Here is a 27500-nt window from a genome sequence, read left to right as displayed (position 1 = left end):
TATAAATGTTTGTCAGTAAATATGTTTGTACCCATGCAGTTCTTTCATTACTATACACTTCAGTTTATCCCTGAGTGTGAGCGGTTTTTCTTTAAATTCAAAGAAATTCCTGCGTGCTCAACTGACTCAAGTAAATAGGTTACTAACCCAGAGTACCATAGCTAGCCTAGCCTAGCGTAGCCAGCTAGCGGGAGAGGTCTACTGACCGGCTTTGAAACACTGTTTGATGTAATTATACATAGACGGTGTACTTTTTGCCAGTTACTACACATTTCTGTTTTTACAAACTGTTAGCATTTTGATATCGCTCCAGGGTGCATGTTTTCTTGGATTATCTGATTTTGAATACGATTTACCGGCTATGCCTGCCGTTAGCCCAAAAGAACGTTAACCTGCCTGATAGCAAGGTCTGTTTAAGATTGTGGGCTAGTTACCTGACAGCTTATGTATGGTAGGGGTTTTAAGTTCGATTAAAGCGGTGTTCGTGGTCCAACTGTCACCTCTATATCTGGGTAAGTCTATTTAAATACGCAAGCATAGTTAAGCATGACTACGGGGTAGTTCTTCATGTTCGTCATACATGTTGGACGTGGTAATGGTGAAACAATTCCTGTTTTAAGTTGACCGACCTGTCACCAAGTTAGTTAGGACGCAAGACACAAGGCCTAGGAATGTAAAATTATTAAAAATTAACCGGTTCCAACGCGTATTGCCGCTTCTTGCGTAATGACAATAACAATATGGCTTTCGTCAAATCTAGAATGTATGCAGTTTAGAGGAATTCTCCAGTTGTCTGGGTCTCACGGCGAACAGATAAATTATCACAACTGAGTCATGCACTGGTGATCTGTAAATCGTGGTCTACAGAATCATTGTCACTAAAGCATTTGTAATCGTGTAGCAGAAGACGAATATCACACAACTTTGGCCGAGGAATCATTTTTCCACAAGAAAGTCAAGTTCAATGTTTTGACTGAGCAATTCACAATCGTCACTTATATTTATTCATCTCACCTGTAGGGTGTGATTAGTCACCTTGATTACTAATGGCTGTTATATGTCTAAGAATCATAATCTGGTTATTTTTGCGATCGTGATTCAAGGTATGTGTAGACAAGGGAGTTGTCTTTTGACAAGTATCACTATGATTGAACTTAACCTCATCTTGGAGAGAAACGTAATCTCATCTTGGAGAGACACGTATTCTTGCATACGCCGATGGAAATCGTGGTTTATGCACGTATTGAATGGCATTTTTAAACGTTCTGGGGTTTATATGAAATTTCGAGAATGACACGTCAACAAGCCGTAATGAGTCTAGGGCCGTGCGAAGCTCATCAGCAGAATACACGTGTCAGCATTCATCCACAAAAACGATTGATATTTCAGTCTATTATATTCTATTAATAGTCGGAATTACTTCTTATCGGGCTAAGTAAGTCTAGCGACCACTTCATCTAATTCCGTATTATGCAATATAGACTGTGGACATGCTACACTGATAGCTAACTGCATAGCCTGTATAGCAATAGCTCACATATTGAGAAAGAATTGTCAGTGCTAGGTGTACATTCCTAGGTTGTCTCCAGTATCGCCACTGAGAACGTGTATATCACTGATTTCATTCAGTATTGTTTGTTTCAGTAAATATGTATGTGTGTGAGAGGGAGCTTTTTTACTTAGTTGGGGTCGGCCACTGGTAGATAAGCATGCCAGAGATTAGCTGGCAAGAGAAGCCGGCTTTTTGAGCTTGTGTGTATGTGGTTTGTGTGTGTGTCTGTGCGTGCGCACTTGTCCGCGTCTGCGCGCGCCAAAGCAGCACCCACGTGGTTTCACTCTCTCTCTCTCGAGCGTTCACACAGAGCGAGAGAGAGAGACGCCTTGCGACCAAACATGGCGACGTGCTGCACCGTTGTACATGCTTACTGCACGTCTCGCTTTACCGGACCGTGACTGTGAGTGACTACAACCTAGAGCCAGTGAACGACATGGTTCTGTGTCGTATCAAGCGTGTGTGTGTGTGTGTACGCTGGTGTATATGTGGTTATTGTTTTAGAGGATTGATGCAGTGAAGTTCGGACACCTGTTTTAATGCAGTTCTTCGTGTGTGCTCATAAATGGAGTACAACGCAGTAACTTCAATACTTTAAATACCTTTGATATTTTAGTTACGTAAATGCCTCTGCCATCTCATCAATGAGGTGACCAGATTTATGACACAAAAGAATAATCTTGTCATGCGTGGAGGTGTATCTTGTACTCTGCATTGTAACGACTTGCGGATATCATGCCGAAACTGCCTATAATTAAAACTGAGAGACGTTGAAACTAAACACTGAAAAGAAATAAAAATAAAAAGTTTTGAAAACAGTGAAACCAACACCATTCAGTTGTGTTACTCTGATAATATTAACAGACACGTTAAAACAGCACAAAGTGTTAAAACTTGCTCTTTGTTGCTAGTACTGATTTAACCCATGTTTAGTCAAATAGCTGTTTCTGAATAGCCTGTCTTACATTTTCTTAGCTGCGTTTAGGGCTAGACAAAGTTAGCAGGACTTGTAACAACCGGACTGTTAGTGTCCTTTTAATACCAATAGTAAGAGAAGCAGTTAGAAGCAAGTTTAGATACGCTCTGAACAGTGTTGCTAATATTTTAAACTTCATGTGTTTGAAATCGTTCCCAAGATAGATTGACCCAGGTACACGGCTCTTAAAACGGGGAGTGTCCCCACAAGTTCTGGATGTTTGGTCAGTCTGGAAGCTGGTATGTCAGCGGTCATAACCGAAGATTGTATACATATCAGTGTTGTGCTGGTAAGTCAGCTGGATAGGTGTGTATCAGCTGACACACAGGCAACTGTACTTTTTTTAGGGGGGTGGGGTGGGGTGGGGTGGGGTGGGGGGGGGGGTGGGTAGTAATTTATCTTTTTGTTCTTTGGGAACAAATTTTGTGTCAGGAGCCTCAGCTGTGAAATGTGAACATGTTCCACTGGTTTGTCTTCTCCAGAGAACATGAAGCTGAAACCTGAAGAGTTTTGGCAAGTTATCACAGTGGCACCAACTAAGCCTGAAACTCTCATTCTTTAATACACACACACGCAAACTTGTGGAGACACATACGACCCTTAGTTAAGTGTTTTGGCATGTGTGCACGTGTAGAGGCTGTAGAAACAGGCCGTGCTGATGATATAATGTAGTGGTAGTCATGGCTGCAGACATTGTGTTTTTTGTACTTGAGCAGGTGTTAAGTCTAATTCTGTAGCAGGTCTTACAGATCATGTGATTGAGAACTCATCCAGTCCAGTCTTTGCTACAAAACACCTGGTTTTGACCGATTAGGCCTAGTTCAGCGTTTCTCTCTCTGAAATTTCGTCCGGTGTGTCGGTTAGCCGCAAAGCAGTGTTTTAGTGGCACTGAGCGATGCTTAAGCAATGGTTTGATGTAACCAACTCATAAACAGGCTGTAGCCCACCAACTCATAGGCTATACACATAACAGTCCACAGGCTGCATTCAAACACAGGCAGTGCAGGCTTATAGCTTGCTGAAACATAGGTCGTATTCAAACACAGGCTGTCATTTATGAAACACATGCTCAATCACAGGCTGCAGAGCACTCAGCAAGGCTGTACTCAACCATGAGCAGGAGCCCTCTAGAACACAGGCTGTACTCAACCATGAGCAGGAGCCCTCTAGAACACAGGCTGTACTCAACCATGAGCAGGAGCCTTCTAGAACACAGGCTGTACTCAACCATGAGCAGGAGCCCTCTAAAACACAGGCTGTACTCAACCATGAGCTGAAGCCTTCTAAAACACAGGCTGTACTCAACCATGAGCAGGAGCCCTCTAGAACACAGGCTGTACTCAACCATGAGCAGGAGCCTTCTAGAACACAGGCTGTACTCAACCATGAGCTGAAGCCTTCTAAAACACAGGCTGTACTCAACCATGAGCAGGAGCCCTCTAGAACACAGGCTGTACTCAACCATGAGCAGGAGCCCTCTAGAACACAGGCTGTACTCAACCATGAGCTGAAGCCTTCTAAAACACAGGCTGTACTCAACCATGAGCCGTAGCCATCCACAGGCTGTTGCGTTTCTCTTGATTGGCTGACTGGAGCTGACCTTTCCCCTCTTCTCTAAAAAAGAATGTAGCTAAAGTTTCCTTGTAAAGGGGAAGTGTGCTGCTGGAGGCCTGTTGGTTTTAACTCTCATGCATGCTGCAGGACTGGCCCTCTGCAAACTGCACCTGACAAGCAGTCCACAGACTCGAGCCTCATGTAGTAAGTAATTATGGTATGTGAGAATGCTGCAAGGGACACACACACACAATTTTTTTCTGTCAGAAACAGGGCGTCTGGGTGTGGCTTGATTTCATCCGAACCGTCTAAAATTTGACATCTTCCTTGTCCTCTGGTTTGTGCCACGTATGATGATATCTTTTGCCGTCTTGGGTTAAGTCAGGAATGGTTAGTCTCCTTTTGGACCAGTGTGGGATAGTGATCCTGCGGCTCATCTTTCTCGCGTGCTCGCTCTCTGATAATCTCTCTCTCTCTCTCTTTCTCTCTCTCTCTTTCTCTCTCTCTCTTTCTCTCTCTCTCGCTCTCTCTCTCTGGTCCTGTGGTAAAACGAGAAAACTAGCCTCACCCACCTGGTGCAACCTCCGTTGTCGGGGTCACCTAGTCGACCCTGATGGTGGTGCAGTGTTTTCTGGGCGTCTCTCTCATTCTACACCAGTCCTGTCTGCTTCTGGCCCGACATAAAATGTACACCTCTGTCTCGCGAGAAGTTGTGGCCTCTCTCTGCTCACGTATGAAAATGAGAAATGAAGCTGTTTTTTTTTTCTTCTTTTTCTTTGTCGGCAGCCAGGAGGAGACTCTAACTGTTTGTTAAAATGAGCTAAACAGGCTTATGGGGCATAGGCTTTGGTCTGCGGTGAATTTGTATTTAAAAAAATGCTGGTGCGGCGGTGCATGTGCCAACCTCATGGTGGAGGAAACACATGGTGTTGGTGGCGGCAGCGGTGATGTTTTATGGTAGGTTGATAGTGTCGGGTGTTTGTGTGGGTGTTTTTCTAACGGTAAATTAGCAAGATTTGGACATGGTCAGAGGAGAGGAAGAAAGTGTCCTAGCATTTGCCCTAGTTATATTTACATTAGTGGACTGGTATACTCTGTCATTTCTAAGGCCAAAGGAGTGACTCTGTCCCTTCTGTACTAAGATGGCTGCACAGTATGTCCTGTGCTTAGCTTTCTGTACAGCAGCTCCTGTGCTTAGCTGGCTGTATAGCGCCGCCAGGCTCCTGTGACAGGGTGATACAGTTTCACACCTGGCTTTTTTTTACCCGTCTGACCGACTGGGCCCTGTCTCGGTCGTCTTACGTGGCTCCCTTTTCTCACTTCTAATAGGAAAGAATGCTTTGAAGCAGTACCACACAGGCTTCTATTTTTCCCCATAGAGAGCCCAATAAGAGAGCAAAGGTCAAAGGTCACAAGGAAAGGGGGCACTGAAGAGTAGTGGAACGGGGCCGATGTTTCAGAAACAGAAAAGAGCCGTGACTGGCTGCTCGTGCTTACCTGTTCAGGTAGAGATCTCCTGTCAGAATGGCTTGGCTGTTTTAACTCTTGAGCCCAGATTCATGTGCTAAACTGTGACTTTGGGTGACTGAAGTTATGTAAACATGCGTAGGGGACAGATGTGTGATGTAACATTCAGTTGGAGTTGGAAATACAATTCAAATAGAAATGCTGTGTCAAAGTAGGACCTTCCCAGCAGAGAGGAGACCATCCCTGACTCATGCCACGGTGCGGTCTGACTGTCTGTGAAGTCCTGTTCCGTGAGGTGTCCTCCCAAAATATCGGTTTTGTTCTTCCATATCTCTGGAGGTGCTATCTGTCTCCCTGTGTGTGTGTGTGTGTGTGTGAGAGAGAGACCGAGAGAGTGACTGATCTTGTTTGGACATAAAAGTCATACATTACTCACACATTCATGATTGCAGAATCGTTTAACGTGGCTTAACCGCTGCGGAAACACCGTTGCCCACAGCAACAGAGGCTCCAAAGGTCTGACTCCGCATGAGGGTGTTCTGTGTTCTGTTTGGAACTCTCCAAAATGACAAACTCTGTGTGTGTGTGTGTGTGTGTGTGAGAGAGAGAGAGTGTGATAAATAAGAGGGAGAGAGATTAATTTAATTAAACATCAGTATTCCTGGCAGTTCTGGGTTCTTATATGGACTTCTTCACTATTTGAATTGGCCGGCAGTCTAAATAAAACACGTCTGTCTTAGATGGGTACTTTGTTTGCATTGTTGAGTTAGACTGCATGTCAGAAAAGACCAGAACCATGTTACGGAAGCGTGACGGCGGCGTGAGCCTTTAAATAACAGGGACATTTTAATAATCGTTAAAGTGTATCATAACAAACACTGCCGCTGAAATGAAAGGCAAAGCGTGTGACTGTGATAATCAGCGTTTAGCTTTGAGTGTTAGACCTCAGCTGTACAGCAGGTAGATTTCAGGGTTACGCAACTTGGCCTTGCTGAACCCCCCCCCCCCCCCTTTCCAAATCTTTTCGTGTGTGACGTGCATAGGGTAGTGTTCTCATGTTGCGTGCGTGTGTGTGTTTTTCAACCCTGTAGTCTATATTTGGGTGTGAGTTTGGGGGGGGGGGGGGGGCTCTAAGGTTGTAGATGGACTTTTAAGAAGATGTAGCACCATGTCTTCTACAGCATTGCTGTAAGACAGACTAGCCGCTGTTTAAGTTTAATGACGGGGTGCAGTTAGCATAATGTGTCAGGATGGACCTATGACTATGACTAGAGAGAAATAATGTGGATGTTAACACATGTGGATCCTCGCTGGGCACATGTCCTGGTGTTAATGGGTTGATTGGGTGAAAAGACATGGGCAGATACCAGGACATGGTAACGCTGTTAGGCAGGGTTAGTTAGACTGACACTCAAAGCCTGGCATTCCTACAGGTTTTACCTGTGGGGAACGGACTTACTGGTGCGGTTTTGTACCTGTGGGGAACGGACTTACTGGTGCGGTTTTGTACCTGTGGGGAAAGGACTTACTGGTGCGGTTTTGTACCTGTGGGGAACGGACTTACTGGTGCGGTTTTGTACCTGTGGGGAACGGACTTACTGGTGCGGTTTTGTACCTGTGGGGAAAGGACTTACTGGTGCGGTTTTGTACCTGTGGGGAAAGGACTTACTGGTGCGGTTTTGTACCTGTGGGGAACGGACTTACTGGTGCGGTTTTGTACCTGTGGGGAAAGGACTTACTGGTGCGGTTTTGTACCTGTGGGGAAAGGACTTACTGGTGCGGTTTTGTACCTGTGGGGAAAGGACTTACTGGTGCAGTTTTGTACCTGTGGGGAAAGGAACTTATTGGTGGAGTTTCATATCTTAGTTCTGTGTTGTGTTGACTTACTGTTGGTGTTTTTTATTTTTTAATTTTTTATTTTTGTTTGTATCTATGGTGACTGGACCTACTGGTTGTGGTTTATATCTGTGGTGACTGGACTTACTGGTGGAGTTTTATATCTTAGTTCTGTGAAATATGGACTTACTGCTGGTGTTTTTTGTATCTGCGGTGACTGGACTTACTGGTTGTATTTTATATCTATGGTGACTAGGGCTGTAACTAATGACTATTTTGACAGTCAAATAATCTATCGATTATTGAAACGAATAATCAGCTATTTGGATTATGAATTGCACGATTACTCAGTGGCTCTTATTTAGCTATCAGCTTTTAAATTTAGCTTGAGGGTGTCTTTGGCATGTGCTAACTAACAATAAAGACAATAAAGATGAATTCTTCATTTAAAAATACGTCTTTTAATGAACTTTCCTGCCGATACAAAAGATAAATAAAAATTCCAACATCCATCTTTTTCTGTCAAACCAAGGAGAAGCAAAGTATCAGCAGTAAAATATAACAGAACTACAGCAGTTTTCTCTTCATCAAATAAATCAAACAGTCCATCTTAATTTAAAAGAAAGAAACAAGAGGGTGAGGACAGACAAGTGCACCCTGTGCTTTGTGCATTCTGTGGTCCACACTCTGTTGCAACTACATTAGGCTACATGTCAGTCACAGTTTTGTATTAAAACGGAGGAAAGTCAGCATCTCCACATGGTCTCGTGAGAGGCTTGCTCTCTCATGAGAGCAGACGTTCCCCGCTGCAGAGAAGATGTGCTCTGACGAGGTGGATGTTGCAGGAATGCCCAGAAAAGATCTTGCCAGCTTTGATAGTATGGGAAAATGTTCCCCTCATTGTCCCTCCACCATCTGAGAGGGTCTTCCTTTTTGGGTATCGCTGGCTCTGCGAAGTACATCTCCATCCTGATCGGTCAATTACGGCATCCTATGGTCTGTTATTTCTGAATACTAGATGCCGCTATAGATGCTCATGAATTCTGTCGTTATATGAAATACAAATTGCTGTTCTGCGTGTGTGTGTGCGCGCGCATGTGCGTGTGAGAGTGAGTGAATGTGTGTGTGTGTGAGAGAGAGAGAGAAACACTTGTACCTTCAGAAAGGTTGTTTCATATTTCTTTTCCATCAAGTGAATGAAATGAGTTCTGGACGTAAGGGTGTATTCAGGGTTGAATTGCCTTTCTTGAATTTCTTGAAACCCTTCATCAACCATGGACAGTGGTCTCATATCCTTGACCAGAATGGTACGGAGTGATTCAGCGAGGGCAGTCGCTTGCTGGGGAGTACAAGTCTGCCTCCTCTGAAGAAAGCCATCCATGGTAGCATGACTGGCACAGCTCCTCTTTGGACTGCATTTGATCTAGGGCTGCACAATTTGGGGAAAATATCTAATTGCGATTTTTCTGACTGATATCGCGATTGCGATTTGACTCGCGATATAATTTTTTTTAAAGTCAAGCCTCAGTTCAATATTCATTGCGTAATAGATTTAAAACATGAGATTGAGCATTACCACAAGATACCATCAAAATATTACCTGCTCTATGTTCTAATGCAAGGATGAGAACTTAAAGATATTGCTTCCAACGTGTAGGCTATTTATTACATTTTTTTTATTACACGGCTTTGTTGAATACTCGATTCTTATCGGTCAATTATGGCATCCTATGGTCTGTTATTTCTGAATACTAGATGCCGCTATGGATGCAGTTCTGATCATTGACGGACTATCATGTGTTTGTTGTTGATGGGCATATACTTAATCGCCTTGGGTCACTTCTGATTGGTGAGCATTACTGGTACACGAGGAGCATGGCGTTTGTGATTGGTGAGCATGACTGTCACACAAGGAGCGCGGCATGAATTTGTAAAACCATTGACGAGACAGTTTAAACCCTGGGTCAAACGTGCTGCATAACTTCTATCCTAAATCGCAGCCCTTGTGATTTGCTAATCGCATTGTTTCAAATCGCGATTTCGATTTGAAACCGATTAATCATTCAGCCCTAATTTGATTTACAATGACATATTTGTCAAGCAAAAGAGTAACATTACTCTTTTAAACTCCAATACTCCATTAAAAAATTTACATACAAACCATATTTTTGTTCTTGGTTCTGGAATCCTGTGTAGATATTGAAATGCATTAATAAATAAATATTGCCCCTCTATATGTCCAGTTTCATGATAAATGGCCATTAACAATTCATTGATCAAAAGAAAATGTATTTCAAAATAGAAATAGCTAGCTAGCTAACTAGCTAACTCACTGATCCGAATCTTCATCATCCAGAGAGCCAGCGTGCCTCCTCTTCGGATGCTCCAGCACAACTGATGTGTTGTGCTGGAGCCAGACAAGGTCAACTTTGCAAATGTTGTAGCTCACCTTTTTGGCCCAGTTAAGAGAGAAATGCTCCCACACTTTGGAAGTTTTTGGTCGTGAGGGTGTTGGCATCGCACGCTATTGTTCACTTCACTCCAGAAAGCGGTAATGCCTACATGTCAGAGCATTCTGAGTCAGCGCCAAAAACACACACGATGACGTCACCAACTAATCGACAGTTAAATTCGTGGGCAACTAGTTTGGTCATCGATTTTAGTCGACTTAGTCGACCTCGATTATTCGTTGTGCCCCTTAGTGGTGACTGAACTTACTGGTTGTGGTTTATATCTGTGGTGACTGGTCTTACTGGTGGTGAGTTTTTGTATCTGAAATGTAAAGTAAAAAACGATAAATGGGCATGTTAGGAAAAAGTAAGGCATTGTGCGTATCGTATGGGTGCCTGGGTCAAAGTCCTAAATGTCTCCGGATGTAAAACTGAGCATAGATTCTTGTGTGTGTGTGTGTGTGTGTGTGTATGGAGTTGTGATTTTAAAGTGTCAGTGCGGTCAGTAAACAGTTTTGTGTAAAATGTTAGCATATTGCCATAAAGGTCACGTAAGACATGAGAGAAAATTCTGACGCATAACAGCCTGCTCCTCTGGGGAGAACAGTGGACATTAAAATGATAGCCTTTACTGAATGAAAGAGACAGTGTTCCTGCAGGCTTCAGCTCAAGCCATCCGACCGATAGAAGAGTAGAGGGAAAGATAAAGAAATAAAGCAGGCTCAGTTGCACATAGGGCTGGGTACCGAACATCGATACTTTTATGGCACCGACTGAATTGCTTCAATACTATCAAGTATTGTAAAATGACTTGTCATTCGGTACCAAATTTCGATACCTAAGGAGTCAATCTTATCAGTGTCTGCACGCCAATAAGCACACAGCATGCTTGTACCAAGATCTAATATGGCTGGTGATTGGCTGTCTTCTGTAATTTCTCCACCGCTACTTTCTCCATTTTTGGTGGTTGTTATGGGAAACAACAGGTGTCACTACTCTGCTTGTGATTGGTCAGCTGTCAAAAAAGCACTTGAGGTGCTTAATACTCTAATATTTTTTGTTGGGGCGTCAGTGGTTCAGGAGGTACAGCAGTCGTCTGGTAATCTGAAGGTTCCAGTTCGATTCTGGCTTGTATACATTTTTATGTATTGATATTGTTAACAGACAACTTCAGGTTTTGGTAATTGGTTTATATGAAACTGCTTTGAGTGTGTAAAAATGCCAAGAAGCTAAAATATTTAAATGAAATATTTGTACCGTAATGTGTAATGTAATTTTCTTTTGGTTAAAATGGATTTTATAAAACTGATATTGCAAAATGTATCGTTCAGGAACCGGTATCGGTACCGGTATCAGAATTTTTGAATAATACCTAGCCCTAGTTGCACAGGCGCTGTTGTACATAAACATTCTCTTTGCCCTGATAACTTCTCATTTGCCTAAGCAATGATACGGGGAGAGCGAGAACATGGGAGGTCAGCGCACACTGAACGAACAAAACAAGTAGCTGGCGTCTGTCTTGGGTTCCTTCTAGCTGAGGCAGGGGAATGTGTTTTACATTGTAATATATGTCCCATACACACATGTGAATGATTGAAAGGATAGATGAAGACCTTACTTTTGTAGTGAAAGTATTGAAGGAGTGTCTTTAGCGACCGCAAATTCATTTTATACTGTAAAAACTGAACTGAGTGGCGCTTTTTTTTTTTTCTCATGCACATGCTTAGAGGTCTTACTGAGCGGAGTGACAAGGTTTTGTTTTAATGCTGAGGATATAAGCAAGTGAAACAAGTTTTCTGGGGGTTTGGTTTTGTAATGGAATGTACAGCATGCTGCTAACACTCTTTTGACTGGTATTCCTGAGTCAAATTTCTGTTCTATAAGCTGTGATGACATTCAGAGAAAACTGCTCTCTGAAGTAGCAGGTCTGTAAGATGTGATGCTGTTCAGAGAAATTGCTTTCTGACAGAAAGCCAGCAAAGCATTTCCCGAACTGTTTTTCAAAACAGACCAGTCTCTGCTCTAACACTGGAAACATAGCTGTGTGGAGCCACGAGTGTTTCTCTGTCGTAAGACAGTTTGACTTCACACAATCTCTTCTTTTATACACTTCTCAGGGTTGATTAGTCATACACTTCAGATGTCATGAGCTCCTAGGAACCTCATAAATGATAACCCATTTTCTCTGTGCTGACAGGGTTACACACACACACACACACACACACTCACTCTCTCTCTCTCTCTCTCTCTCTCTCTTTTACACAGTTGTTTGTTTACCCCCCACCCTTTCCCCAGAATCCATCTCTCTCTTTATACAGAACTCTTTCCTCTTCCTGTCTATATGACTCAGCATTTGTGTGTGTGTGTGTTGAGACATAGCTGAAGTGTGTTACATTGCAATCTGTATGTGTCATCTGTTATAATTTAGACACACAGTGTTCTCCCAGTGTGTGTCTGTGTGGAGCAGAACTTGACCTGGCTGTTTAGTCTACAGCTATATCCTCATTCTCCTATTTCACTCCAATATTCCCTGCTGTGTTAATGTAATGGGTGGTAGCACTGGATGTAGGTGTGTGTGTGTGTGTGTGTGTGTGTGTGTATAAAGTGCAGAACAACAAAGAAACATTATTCTCTCAACAATGCGGTACACTGAAACTATGTGCTTTGAAAGTACGTGTGTGTGTTTCTCTGTATCGGGTTCTGTATTTCCTTGAGTTTGTGTGTCAGTTATATCTTCAGCAGTAATACGGTGTCACTTGTGACCATCGTATCCTTTAATTTCTCTCTCTCTCTCTCTCTCTCTCTCTCTCTCTCTCTCTCTCTCTCTCTCTCTCTCTCTCTCTCTCTCTCTCTCTGATAGGCTGACAGACAGCCGGAGTAGCTCCAGAGTCCCTGCAGCGGGGACTGAACTTCTCAAAAGAGTAAGTTCACACTACTATATTATACCTTACAGTGTTTCACTAAATTGTACTATACAGTTCTATAGTTAGCTATACTGTACTTTGCTGAAGTATTCTGTATTGTACTGTACTAAACTAAATGTACTATAATAGTCACTGTCCTTTTTTTCTCCAGGTGTCTGAAGGTGTTCAAGCTTAAATGTACTATGATAATCGCTGTGCTGTTTTTCTCTAGGTGTGTGAGGGTGTACTAGCCTCCATGCAGATCCAGATGAAATGAATAAAGCTTCACAGCCTCTAACGGGACCCCCCTCCGCCCCCCCCCATCCCTCTGCCCCCCTGCCTGCGCCATCCCCTGGCCTGTCCCAGGTACTACACATACTGCAGTACTTTAGTTCCTACCTCACCTGACGTCGGAGGCTCCGTTTGAGTTCAGCTTTGAGGAAAACATACTCGTATGTTTTTCTTACTCTCTGTCCACACAGTTTAACTAAACACATATAAACAATAAAAGGTGTGGAATAAAGAGAATTCGTTTTGTTTTAGAGTTTTCGATGTCAGTTTTCATTTGATCTGTATGACCCAAGATTCTGTCGTCGACAGTTAATGTTTTGTTGAGAATTATGTATGTAATGTTATTATGTAATGACATCATCTGGAGTCTGGAACTGTGCAATGAAGCCTTTACTCACCTTCAGAATTACCGCACTAGCCTGACCTAATCTGTTATTGCACATTTACCCTGTCATCATCCATGCTGCTTAGCAAAAGTGTAACAGGTCTGATCTTGTATCTGTTGTGCAGAATATTGAATGATATTTTCTTCACAGTCCAGCTTCCCTCCCGGACAACCCCCCGTGGTCTTTGCCACGCCCCCACCACAGATGAACCCCCCACCCCAGCCCCGACAGGTATGGTCACCACACACACACACACACACACACACACAAAAAAAGTACACTGCCTGGCTCTAAACGTCCTCCTGGTGCAACTTTGTGTTGGATTCCCAGTAGTCATTGGTGTTAACAGTGAGAACTACAGTTAGGATTTAATTTGAGATGAGATGAGATTCCTTGGCTCAGGAAGTTTTAAAGGAGAGTTTTCTCTTCTGATGCAAGCAGCCTGAATCCTCCTCCACCTTCTTATGCTGTGAAGACAGAGAAGTGTGTGTGTGTGAGAGAGAGTGTGTGACTCAGTAAATGTTACATGCCTTGGTGTGTAGATTTTGTGTTGCTCTGTAGGACTGCGTGTGTGTGCGTGCGTGCGTGCGTGCATGTGTTTGTTTGCAGGAGTGTGTAGATTTTGTGTCGCTCTGCAGTACTCTGCATGTGCGTGCGTGTGTGTTTGTTTGCAGGAGTGTGTAGATTTTGAGTCGCTCTGCAGTACTCTGCGTGTGCGTGCGTGTGTGTTTGTTTGCAGGAGTGTGTAGATTTTGTGTCGCTCTGCAGTACTCTGTGTGTGTGTGCGTGCGTGTTCGTTTGCAGGAGTGTGTAGATTTTGTGTCGCTCTGCAGTACTCTGTGTGTGTGTGCGTGCGTGTTCGTTTGCAGGAGTGTGTAGATTTTGTGTCGCTCTGCGTGTGCGTGCGTGTGTGTTTGTTTGCAGGAGTGTGTAGATTTTGTGTCCCTCTGCAGTACTCTGCGTGTGCGTGCGTGTGTGTTTGTTTGCAGGAGTGTGTAGATTTTGTGTCCCTCTGCAGTACTCTGCGTGTGTGTGTGTGCGTGCGTGTTCGTTTGCAGGAGTGTGTAGATTTTGTGTCGCTCTGCAGTACTCTGCGTGTGGTGGTGGTGGTTGGGAAAAACTGTCTTTCTTGCCTCTTCCCTTTTGTCGCTTGAATCTTTTGACTTTTGACCTTGTATGTGTCTGTGTGCGTTTGTTTGTATCTGGCTCTCCTTCTCTAGTTTGCCCCAGGTCCCAGGGCTTTACACCAACAGGTACTAATAAACACACACACACACACACACACACACACACACACACTCCCCATGCACAGAAATCTCTACAACAAGCATCGATGACAAGCGCTAATGCGCTCGTGCATACGCGCGCACGCATGCACACACACACACACATACATGTACACACATACAGACACACACACACTTGCTACATCTTGCATGATCCTGTCAGAAACTAACTGTTTTAATGGATAATACACTCTCTTTCTCTTCCTGTCATCCCTTCATCTCACCCTCCTTTCACCTCTCTCCCTCTCTCTCTCTGTCTGGCTGTGTGTGTGTGTGTGTGTGTGTGTGTATGCGTGTGTGTGTGTGTGGGCGTTTGTTTGTTCGTTGGTGTTGTACTGCAGCAGGGAGGATTCAGGTCACTGCAGGTAACTCCTTCTCCTCCTCGTTCTTCTTTTATCGTCCTTCTGTCATTCTTCTGTAGCCCATTCACCCCCTTTTTTTGGGAGCATAAAATGAAGGAGACAACAGTGATGTCATAATGGGAGCCATAGACCTTGTGCATGGGGAGCTAGTACAATGCCTTGTTTCATTGGAAGCTTTGTCTTTGGGTGCAACACAAAAGGAAACAGAGAATGTCCTCTCCTTTTACAGATTATGTGTCTCTGTGCTGCTGACTGACATTGTAAAGGCAGGATGCTCAGTAAGAGCAGAATGTTTGAATGTTCTTATTGGTCTGTTGGCTGAAATGTGAACTGATACTATGTTAGACCGTAAATGTCTTTCTCGCTCCCCTTCTCTCCGTCCCCTTTTTTCGTGCTTGCTATCTCACTTTATCTCGCTCTCCCACTCTTTCTGTTCTCATCCTCTCTCTCTCTCTCCCTCTCTCTCTCTCTCTCTGAAACACTCTTCCTTATGTCTCTGTTTCTTTTGCAGCCATACTATGCGAGCCGGCCCACGCTGCCTGCCAACCCTGGGCGTGTCCAGCCTAGCTCCGCCCCTCGGCCAATCCCACCTCCCCATGGCGCCCACCCACCCACTCACATGTTCCAGCCTAGCTCCCAGATGATGATGATCCCCCAGCAGCCAATTGGATTCCCCAGCTCCCAGGGCACCTACTACATATCTGGACAGGTGAAACGACAGCACGCACACGCTAACGCACAACAGGTTATGACTTTGCAAAGATTCCTCATGCTGATCAAGTGGTTTTTAGAGCCTGTGTCTGTGACAGTGAAGGAGTTGTCATTATGGAAGAGAATTATGGTTGGGTACTTGGCCGAAATAACTGCAGCCTGGCTGCGACAGCGTTTCAAAAAAGGAAAAAACATGTTATCATTGAAAAAAAAAAAAAAAAAAAAAAACCTCCAAGGCTGGCACATCGTGCTTTTGGAAGATCATAAAAACATCTCCGTTTTACATGGTTAAAAACCAGTGATGGAGGAGTTAAAACCTACTTTGGTTCTATCAGGTTTCTTAATCAGCTTTGAACGCCAGTCCCTCTGTAATAAAGATCATTTCTGTTCCACCACAGTGATTTAACTGAATAACTGGGGATTCCCATTGTCACATGGGTCAAGAGACTCAGCAATCAGTGTAAACACATAGATTGTAAGATTTTAACTCCGTGCCTCTGAAGGAAGCCTTCGTTCCGTTGGATAAATGCTGAAATAGTGGGAACATAAAATCATGAGGCGCTTTCGGCCGAACAGTTCTAGGGTCTCATTTGATAGGAACTACCCCCTGGGGAGCTTCCCCTAGAACTACATACGTTCTAGGGCTTTTTTTCTGTTTGCATTCGCACCGCCAGTAGGAACGCTGAAGTGATGTAAGCCGGCCCGACGGTATAGCAGCTAAGAGCTGTTGTTTACGACTAACCAGGATAGCTGCACATTTTTAAGTACAAATTAACTTTTAAGACCTTTTAAATACCTCCAAAAAAGCAAAAAAATACCATTACTGTGGCAAAAGAAATCGACAAACTATTACAGTATACACAATTAAAGAGTTTTATTGAATTTGAATGACAGAAATATTGAGTGCACATTAGATAACATATAACTACCTTCTCATTAACGAAAATAAAACTGTATGGAAATAGACCCACTCCAATGGAAGAAAAAATGTCCCCTTGCATTTACCACTGCAGTAGCAGTGAATGACTCGATGGGCATAGTACTTTTCGTGTGCTAGCAAATTGCTTGTGCCTGATGCAAGCTGGATAAACACATTCTTATTTTTAGATTAAAATGCGGATCACAGCCACTCAAGGGGACACACAAGCACCTACCGAAGCGGAGTGTACGCTACCTCTTCAATGTACAAATATACATTGGACGTTGCAGAAATGGTCATTGTTCTTAAATTCCTGACATTTAAGACATTTTTAGACATGAATATCAAAAACTAAATGTAAGACGTTGTAAGACTTTATATTTTGCACGGATCTTTAAAAATGGCGGTTGCAATCATCGTATACCTGCGTCTGGACCAATGGCTGTACGCCTTATGTCACAAGGTTCCTATTGCACTGCGAAAGTACCTACCCTGAAGTAGGAGCTAAAAAAGCCCCTCAAAACGGCGTTCTGAAAAGTATGATCGTCCTAAGTTCCTGCGGTGCGAACATGCGAAAAAGGGGGTACTTTCTCCAACAGTTCTAAGAACTATGGAAAAGTTCTTCAGGTGCGAAAACGCCTATATTTACTGGAAATGTCCATGCCTTATTACTCCTTAGAACCAAACAAACTTCCTGTCTAGTTTTCTGACTTGCTTTTGGACAAGCGATATGCTGTATATGGTAGCTTTGAGTGAGTTTGACGTTTGAAAACGCCACTGGGTTATTATGCAAAGACAATTTACCAATATCAAATATATGTAGTAAATGTACCATGCCTGCATACTGAATGAATCATGTGTTTTAACAACATGACAAATTATCATAGAGAATCAGCAGTGAAAGTACACGTAACACTAATGTACAACCAATCAGGTGACTGATCCCTCCAGCTGAACCTGTTTAGAACCAGTAATGTGAATAAATTCCCACCAATTGAAGCTGTTCAGAACCAACTGGGCAAATACCTTCCCAGCTCTATAGCTTAGTAGGGTTCTGTATTGGCAAGAATCTGGCGATACGATACGAATCATGATACAGGGGTTATGATTCAATATATTACGATATAGTCCGATACTGTAAGCAAGGCAATATATTGCGATTTTTTTTTTCTAGTCTAATTTCTGGAAAGCTGTCATAGTTTAAAGAACACACCACTGTATGCATAAAATCTGAATAAAAAAAAAAGTTTACATTTTTTATGTGAACAGTGGGGTCTTCATTTGCGTTTATCACAATCCCTGTAACATCCAAGATCATAGCAGTACTTTTTTAGCAAACCTAGCTGACAATTCAGCTCTGTACACCGCAGGATTCAGCCACTGGTGGTAATGTTACTAGACAGCTAGGTTTGCTAATGCTAACCTGAGCAGTGCACCCTTACTCTACTTTGTGTCTCAGTTTACATTGTAACGTTGGAATGGAAGAGTCAAATGACTGAAGACAGATCATTGGCGCTCAGTGGGTGTAAACCCATTGACTTCCGCCTACTGTGACATCATGTGCATACATACAGTTGCAGTCGGAAATATTCAACCCCCCTCACCTCAAAAGACGTTATATTGATGTGAATCGAGGTTAATGAAAATATATGACAAAAAGCCTCGTTAAACAACAAAATATATTTATTGATACATATTTGCCTAATTTTGAGAACATAAATTGACTTAGATTTTTCATTTGAACTCCAAGTTAACACTTTTCACACTATTATTCAACCCCCACCTTCAGTACTTTGTGGAGCATCCTTTAGCCTTTATAACCTCTAATAAATGTCTTCAGTGAGTGCTGACCAGCTTCTTGCACCTCTCTACTGGAATCTTTGGCTGTTCTGATTTAATCTGTTGTTTAAATCCCACCAAAGATTTTCAATGGGATTGAAATCCAGGGACTGAGAGGGCCACTCTAGGACATTCCAGGATCTATTTCTCAACCAAGCTTTGGTTTACTTGGAGGTGTGCTTGGGATCGTTGTCTTGCTGGAGAGTCCAATGATCACCAAGGTTTAGTTTCCCAACAGAAGGCATCACATTCCTGGTATTTCTGAGAATCCATGATACCAGTTACATGGTCAAGATTGCCAGCTCCTGCAGCAGAAAAATCTCCCCACATCATCAGTGACCCACCTGCATGTATTCTTCTGTTCATAAGCCTGGCCTTTTCCATGGCAGACATACCGCTGGTCCATGTGTCCAGAAAGTTCCAGTTTAGTTTCATCAGTCCATAGAACGGTCTCCCAAAACTCTGCAGTCTACAAAACTCTGCAGTATACAAATTCCTCCTGGCATATTTTAGTCAACCTTTGATGTTTCTCATGGTCAGGAGTGGAGTGGTCAAGAGTGGAGTGTGTCTTCTAGTCCGGCCATGAAGTCCTTGTTTATTCAGTGCTCGTCTTATAGTTGCCACTGAAGCACTTGTCCCGGCCGCCTTCAGGTCATCCTGTAGGTGTTTTGCAGTAACACGAGGGTTTTTATTAGTTTTCCTGATTAAGTTGCTAGGGGCTCATTCTGGATTTTTGGGGTTTCTGCCACGTCCAGGCAGGTTGACAGCTGTGTCATAAGTTTTAAACTTCCTCATGATGCTCCCAGTAGTGTCTCTTGGAACGTTACATTTTTGGGAAATCTTCTTATACCTGATGCCCTTCAGGTACAATGAAATAATTTTCTCTCTCAGCTTTTGTGAAAGCTCCTTTGTCTTACCCATGATTGCAACTCACCTTGAACACCTTCATGGATGGGTTTATGTATGCATCACTGGATCATTATAGAGCTCCCAAGGGGTTAATTATGTTTTAACTCCACTTTAGGCCATAAAAATTAGCAGAGGAACAGCAATATTATATGGAGGTTGAATAATTGTGACATGGCTAGATTAACAAAAAATACTGTTACTCACAAATACTACATCATATATTTTTTTTGGTTGATTTTATGTATCAATCAACTGATTAAGAAGTCAGCTGAAGCAAAATCTAGCTCTTTGTTTTTTTGGGGGTTTTTTTGTGTGTGTGTGTGTGTGTGTGTGTGTATAAGACGATCTGATACTTATCTAGATACACGGGCTACAATACAATTCAGGGACGATACATTTTAATACGGAATGATTCAATGCAATGCGATTCGATGCAATCTGTTAACATTTCTTAAATGTAGACATCTTGTCCTTAGTCCTTAGCCACAACTCGGTCAGGTCAAAGGTAACTGCGGCATCTAAAGTCTGATTTACAGTTGTGGCTGGACAAGGTATTTAATATCCGTGTCTTTATATTGCGTGTTCTTGCTTGTGCTAGCTGCAATAGTATCCACAGATCCCTGGCCGCCTACATAGGTTCCACCAGCCGTCTCACCAGGTGACTAGAAAGATTTGTTGTGCTACCACTGTACTTAAATGCTATTGTACAGACCTTAGAAATGGCCAGACTTTTGTCCAATTTTCCTTCCTTTTTATAAAATCCGAATGTCTTCCAAACTTTAGATTTGATGGTACACTGTAAAACCTTGTCAGCGGTGTCGGACGTGTTCTTGTTTTTACCTCACAAGCAAGGCTGACATTACTCTCGTAAAAGGTAAACGTGAGACACTGAGCAGATTTATTAGTGAATGAGAGGCGGTCATTATTAATTTGAAAGTAACATGTCTTGTAATGTTAGATCAGTGAGTCTTCCACAGCAGCTAAATAAGTAGATATTAAATAAGTAGAATTAGCAGCAAAGCCTCAGTCAACCGATTCGTAACTTTAGAATGGGGCCCTCGACCGGTTCATGGTACATTTAGACCAATCCAGGGGTCCGCGTATCAATGTAGTGGCATCTTTAACATTAAAACAGGTTCCCGATTCATATCAGTGAATCATTACACCCCACTTATAGTTTAAAGTGATATCGATAAAAAAAATATTCGGACACACACAACCTTGTATATTTACTTAATATAAGTAAAATGATTTATACAATTTCTATTTCTTCAAATGTCTGTATAATTAAAATGGAATTGCATTCCACAGCACACTACACAGTCACTCTTTCAGGGAAATGAAACCTAAACTTTGGCTACTCCCAGTAAATCTTTAATGCTCTGTGGATGTGTGTATGTATGTATGTATGTATGTATGTATGTCTATCTATCTGTCTATCTAAATAAAATTCCACAGGTTCTATGACTGAGATGAAAGTGTGGAGAAAAAATAGAGCCTGAAAACCTTTAGACAATACACACACACACACACACAACATAAATTTTGCTGAGTCTGCCCGCTGCCCCTCAGGCCAGATGGTCACATGACTCTCTAGACCCTTCCTGATGGTGTGACAGTAAAAGGAGAGAGAGAGAGGGGGGGGTGGTGAGAGACAGGGAATGGAGGGGGACATACGTTCACTCTGCACTGATCACATCAAACAGTGACCAAGAAAAAATCCCTCACCATAAATCATTTGGTTTGTTCTTAGACACCTCTGTCTTTCATCCTCATTCTCTCCTTTTCACCCCTGACCACCCCCCCCCCCCCTTCCCTCTCTTTCCCTTTCTAAGGTAAGTTTTTGAGTTCTTTGTGTTTTTGTGAAGCCAGTGGTTACATCAAGATAATCCAGAGTTGAATAGCACATGAGCAGGTGAGACTAATGTACATTAAGTACACACCAACTAATCTCTCTTTTTCTTTCTCTTTCTCTCTCTTTCTCTCTCTTTCAGTATCGTCCTCAGTACGTGGCCCCTCAGCAGTACCAAGTTGCAGGTTCTCCAGGGTTCTTCCCAGGAACTAGTCCAGCTGAATACGGTATGTATGGACAGCAGAGATCAGTCAGAACCTAGATCTCCATAGGTTCACTGGTCTAGCACCTCCCTAGTCTGATGCGCATTTAGAATGTGGTTGTGTGTGGATGCGAGCATGAGAGAGAGTGCCCAGTGTGTTTTCCACCTCTCTCTTTCTCCTTTTGTGTATGAGAATTTACAAGAGTAATAGCAGGGGGAAGCAGTGGACCAAGTAAAACACACACGCACACGCACACACACACACCCTTCTCACACTAACAGTGTCTCTTACCAAGGCATTATAAATTATGTAGATTACATTCTAACACAGGTAAAAACAAACATTCGCACTGTCACAGAATTTCTGTGTGTGTATTTGCATGTATTGTCAAGTGGGCTGTACACCTAAAAGCTTAGAATAACTTCATTTTTTTAAGAAAAATAACTAATCAACTTCAGAAATGTTTATTTTAATTTTTAATGTAATCAGCTGTCAGTTTTTTTTAGTGTGATGACACATTTGTCAGGTTTACAGTGTAGTTTCTGCTCTTCATCCTTATAAGGAATATCATGAGGTCACTTTCTCCTGATCATGTGACCTCCAAATGGGCCATCTAGGAATGGAAAAGGTTCTGATGGATCATTCCTGTGCAGTCCAGAATCATCTTGTTCCCCCCTACAACCCAGTTCATGGAATATCAAAATGCTAGTTTCCAAGGGGTGCAGACCCCAACACAGTGGGGAAGATTCTGATTGGGGGTTTTTTCTGAGTTCGGGTGGAGCTTCTCTTGCTTGTTTTGTATTGTGGTCCTCCTGACCAGTAGAGGGTGCTTTTGACTGGCAAAGTTAGGTTTGTTAGAGCATGGTCTTTAAAACTGATTGGAGATGAGTGTTTCTCAGTGAAGGTATAAATATAGTCACGGTGGACTTGACATCAGACTGACCTGAGTTCAGTTTTCAGTTGAAGAAACTCAATATAATGCTGTTGCGGTACATCTGTGGCCCCACATAGGACTCACGCGGTGTACAGATGGTCTGTTCATTCGGTGGGGGGTAGGTGGTGTTATTTTTATCAGGCTGTTGAGTGATTTATAAGTCCTTCATTTTACCTCCGTCACACTCCTGGCCTCCCCTATGGATCAGATCACTGGTTCCAAAAAAAAAACCACACACACACAGACACCCTCGCCCCTCTCTGTCTCTCTTTCTCTGCACTCAGTCTTTCACACAGTTGACCTGAAATCATACTGACCCATAGAAAGAGAAAGAGAGGGAGGAAGTTAAAAGAAAGTTAGATCAGAGAAGGAGAGATTGAATAGTGCTACTGCAGTGAGTCCAGATCTGTAGATTTGAATGGTTGGAATGTAAGAGAAGGGCCAAGAGAGGGAGCATGGGGAATCGAGCGTCCAGCAGGAACTCTCAGGGTATGGTTTACTTCTTTTCCTCTTTTCTGTCTCACTCTCTCTCTCTCTCTCTCTCTCTCTCTCTCTCTCTCTCTCTCTCACTCTCTCTCGTTCTTTGTGAGTCATATCTTAAGGTCTTGTTCGCTGTGTCGGGACACCCTCCAAGAACTTCCCAATACTTTACTTCCCTCTCTCTCTCTCTCTCTCCCTCTCCCTCTCTCTCTCACTCTCACTCTCACTCACTCACTCTTCCCCCCCTCTCTGGTTCTGGGTTTTGACTATATTTAGTCTCTGCTCTTCCTGGTCAACAATGCTCTCCCAGTCATGAGTGTGGCACAGACTTAGAGACGGAGAGAGTGACTAAAAGAGAGAGAGAGGGTGAGAATGACTAAAAAGAGAGAGAAATTGAATAGGAAGAAAGAGAGGTTGAGAGGAGATGTGAAGATGACATCGTCTCCAGGTGAGGGGTGTATATGTATATATATATATATGAATGTGTAACTGTAAACCCACATTCTTCGGATGGTGTGCTGGGATTTGTGGATGCTATGTTAGGACACAAATAGGTTTTGTGTAGGTTATATACTGGTTTTGGAAATGTTATCAGTATAGCTTGACTGATGTCCTGAGGTTCTGCCTTTACTTGGGTTCATACACACATATACACTGAGGCCTATCGTAGTTGGGTTGTGTGTTTGTGTGTATGTGAAGGATGTAGTTATGTGTACCTTGTGTGTTGATTTAAGCATGGATATATGTGTTTTAATGATCCTGTGCGTGTGTGTGCGTGCGTGCGTGCGTGCGTGTGCGTGTGTGTGTGCGTGCGTTCAGCGGGAGCCTACTACCCCGCTCAGCCCCAGTACACGCCTCCTGTTGCGACTGCACCAGTCATAATGAACCCCGCCCCTCAGCAACCACAGCCGCCGCCCCAGCAACAGCCACAAGCCCCGCCCAAACGGGAACGCAAACAGGTACGTTTGGCTCGCTCTATCGCACGCGCACGCGCGCACACACACACGCACGTACATATAACACACACACACACAGTGTGTTTGTGTTTACACCTTACTGTGGCATTCCCACTGATTCCCACTTTACTGTAATTAAATAATAACCACTGAACCCAAACAAACCTCCAAACTTTTTGTTTCACCGATAACAACAATTTCCTTTAGGGGAAAAACATTGAAAGTTGTGGGTTGAGCAAATGTCCCCATAAAACCGTGACCTGCCACATGTTTATATCATCATGGGGACATTTGGAACATACAGCATCACAAAAACATGGTACAGACACAAGCACACACACACATGCAAGACTGTATGTAAAGGTATGTTGTAGCATTGGGCGGTATCAAGGTATTAGAGCATACCGGGGCATTTAGAAATCCCGAAGGCATGATTTTCAATACTGTCAAAAATATAGATGCACGCAGGATTAATATTTGATATAAATATCGGCGATCTCGCCCATGTTCTTGCGTGTTTACATTCTACTACTGTTACTAGATTGGTTAACTACGTTTCCCATACACGCTTGGGGGTGATTACGTTACTGCGAGGAAGTGGAGTGGTGCTGCTGAAATAAATGAAGGGGGATCTTTTTAACTCAGCAAGGAGTTGTCGCCGTGTTTCCCTAGCGCTCAACTTCTATACTAGTGACCCTGTTTACTCTCGGATGATTCTGGAGTTTACAGTGCATGATGGTTAATGCAGTTTCGCTCAAATTAGGTCATTTCTGCTCTATAGGTCTCCTCGCTAACCGATTAAATATGACTGGATACGAAGTCATGAAAATATTGCCAAATATAACTATCTTGAGATGAATTATTCCAACTACAAAAGCAGTTTATTAGCCGCACGGTTTTATTCAACTGCCAGTCTGCCACCTCCACCAGCACATCATCTCCATGCAGCCCAACGATGTGTCCGCGTCCGTCGCGGCAGTGTCATAGCGTCCTCCAGCAAGGTACGCTGAATCTATGGAAGAAGGCCACTTAATTCATATCTAATCATTATTCTACGGGCCATAAGTGTTTAAACCCAGCAAGACTTGTCTAAGTAGGCTAACTGCATATTAGACACAAAGCATTGTAGGCCAGACAGTGTCATTTAACAGGCTTTTTGGGGGGGGGGGGGTTCTTTCTTTTTAACACCAATACCGTCATATACTGTGTACCCCGATGAAATGTCAGGAAGGTATGAAAGTATGAAAAAGAACAGATACCGCCCAAGCCTAGTATGTGGTATGTTAAACTGGGATGGAAAAGAGAGATGTATGGGTGTTCTCCAGTTTGTCACAATGGGAAATGCATGCAGGCACACCATGCACTCAGCTCTAGTGAGCAAACTGAAAAAACAAGAGTTCAAGCAGGTAATGTTTTCTCTCTTGCACACACACACACTCATTCTTCATGTCAGCATGTGATACTGAGGAAAGCTGTCTGCTAAATTGTTTGTGTGTCTGTCTGTTCTGATCTCTGTCATTGGGTGGTAGTTTTTTACCTACACAGAGAGAAATACTACACTCAGGTTGTCATATGAGTGTATGTACACACACACACACACACACACACACACATATATATATATATATATATATATATATATATATATATATATATACATATATATACATATAATATACACACACACACACACACACATATATAATATAATATAATAACACACCCTCTTTTGTGAGTCAGTAAGGTGGTGCAAAACAACACAGGCAGTGGTTTGCTGAATGGTGGGGGGAAAAAAAAAACCTCATAGTCAGATGAGTCATTCTTCCTCCTGTTGTGAGCCAGCAGACGGGTACACGTGCGGACTGCACCAAAAGAAACTCCTGGGTCTGAATGCCTGGTTCCCACGGTGAAGGGTTACTGGCAGCTCTGTTCTAGTGTGGGCAGCATCTTGATGGCATGATTTAGGTCCACTCATATCCCGTACAGGGCAAGCTAGTACTACTTAATACAACGCTTAATACCAAGCCCTTCTAAGCATTCACTGATCTGTGGCGAACCATGGATATCCAGATATGACTGGTCTCGTCCAGGAGAACAGTGCGCCCGTCCTCAGGGCGAGATGATGAAAAGGAAAATGGAAATGGTGTTAAGCATGTGCCGTGACTGTTCTGGTCGCCAGACCTCAGCCCGGCCAAACACGTACGGAAGATTCTTAAGCAGCGCCTGGCAAAGCGTTTTCCGCTACCGTCAACAGAACGTGAGGTAACTGAATTTCTCACAGGAAAAAGGGTGATCCATCCCACCAGTTGTGGCTATTAGACTGCCTATTTATGGCCATATGACCTCACTTGAAGCTTTATACTCTGGTAATGACAAGACTGCTCTAGTTTCTGTGTAAACTCTACAGTAATAACAAGGCTGCTCTAGATGCATCGTGAGAATGTTTTTGTCTTTCATTTTGTGTGAAAATGTCACAGAATGTTGATATTGCCAACCGAAATTCTACATCATCCCTCAACCAACGAGGATCTCTGCTGTGTTTCTTTTCATATAAATTTCAACTCTGTCTCGATTTGTACAGTTTACATTTGGTCATTATGTCTTTATTCACCATTACTTTCTATGTTGAAGATTGCAAGTTTCTGGACCAGCATCAATGTTTCGAGCCTCACTCAGGGGTGTGTAATAAAGCATTATTTACCACCAAGCTATTACTACCTCGTTCTCTGTGTAAGGCAGCTCAGCTCTATGGTTAACTAACTGCCATTATAAAGGCAAGACCACCATGAAAGGCCGTATTGGGCCACTGGTCCATCACAAGCTGACAGGACAGCTTTACTGTTCCCCATGGCTTTCACTCAACAGGAACCTGAACCAGAAGGTCACAAGAACTTCCCTAGAACTCTGTGTTCTGTCCTGCTGCCTTAGAAAGCTCCGTCTGGGGTGCTGTTCCAGGATCCTCCGTAAATATTTAATTGGGTTGAGATCTGGTGACTGAGAGACGGGAGTGGCATATGGTTTACATTGGTTTTATGTTCATCAAAAAATTTATTGTCCTGTATGCGGGTGCACTGCCATAGAGAGAGACAGAGAGAGAGAGAGAGAGAGCACTCTCCTATCAGAATAAAGTTCCTACACCACACGGCGAAGGTGGTTCCAAATAAGGCCTGTGTGTTAATGGGCATTTAGCCATTATTCTAAGGAACTAACAGTCCTTAACTGTGCCAGGAAAATGCATTCCACAGCATAAAAGAACCACTGAAGTCCCTTTTCATGGGGGGGAAACAAACACTCGTGGTCGTCGGCTTGTTTTTGCTGTGTGACTCACACATGCCTGTCCATTCCTTGATAACCAAACCATCACTGTGTGGTGTTTTTTTTTTTTTTTTAATCCCTTGTCTGGCCTGGTGTCTCCTGTACTTAGGAAGTTACCTGTTGTGTAGTCTAGTTTCTGTTTCCTGTGGGTTTGGCTGTGTTATCAGTGACTGTGGGCGCATGCAGCTGGCTATGGTTGTCGGTGTGGGTGGTGGTTGTTGGGGCGGACTTTGGCCCAGGGAACAGTCGTGTCCCACGCCGCCAACTCATTTGCTCAAGCTCTCTTCAGCAGAGCACGCTGTTCAGCGTGACAGAGACA

General features: G+C 43.1%; 1 protein-coding gene across 1 annotated transcript in view; it reads left to right on the top strand.

Annotated features, from left to right (window-relative positions):
* Positions 1-27500, top strand: part of eif4g1b (eukaryotic translation initiation factor 4 gamma, 1b) — a 46396-nt gene that overhangs the window by 642 nt on the left and 18254 nt on the right. The window contains exons 2-7 of the mRNA XM_030778749.1: positions 12696-12756; positions 12971-13104; positions 13566-13646; positions 15575-15772; positions 21436-21520; positions 23730-23869. Coding sequence (XP_030634609.1) covers positions 13012-13104; positions 13566-13646; positions 15575-15772; positions 21436-21520; positions 23730-23869 — 597 coding nt within the window. The 5' untranslated portion in view covers positions 12696-12756; positions 12971-13011. The remainder of the gene's footprint in view (positions 1-12695; positions 12757-12970; positions 13105-13565; positions 13647-15574; positions 15773-21435; positions 21521-23729; positions 23870-27500) is intronic.

Source organism: Chanos chanos, chromosome 6, assembly GCF_902362185.1.
Source record: "Chanos chanos chromosome 6, fChaCha1.1, whole genome shotgun sequence".
Taxonomy (NCBI): Eukaryota; Metazoa; Chordata; class Actinopteri; order Gonorynchiformes; family Chanidae; genus Chanos; species Chanos chanos.
Note: the sequence above shows the minus strand (reverse complement) of the source record. Positions and strands in the feature narration are given on the sequence as shown.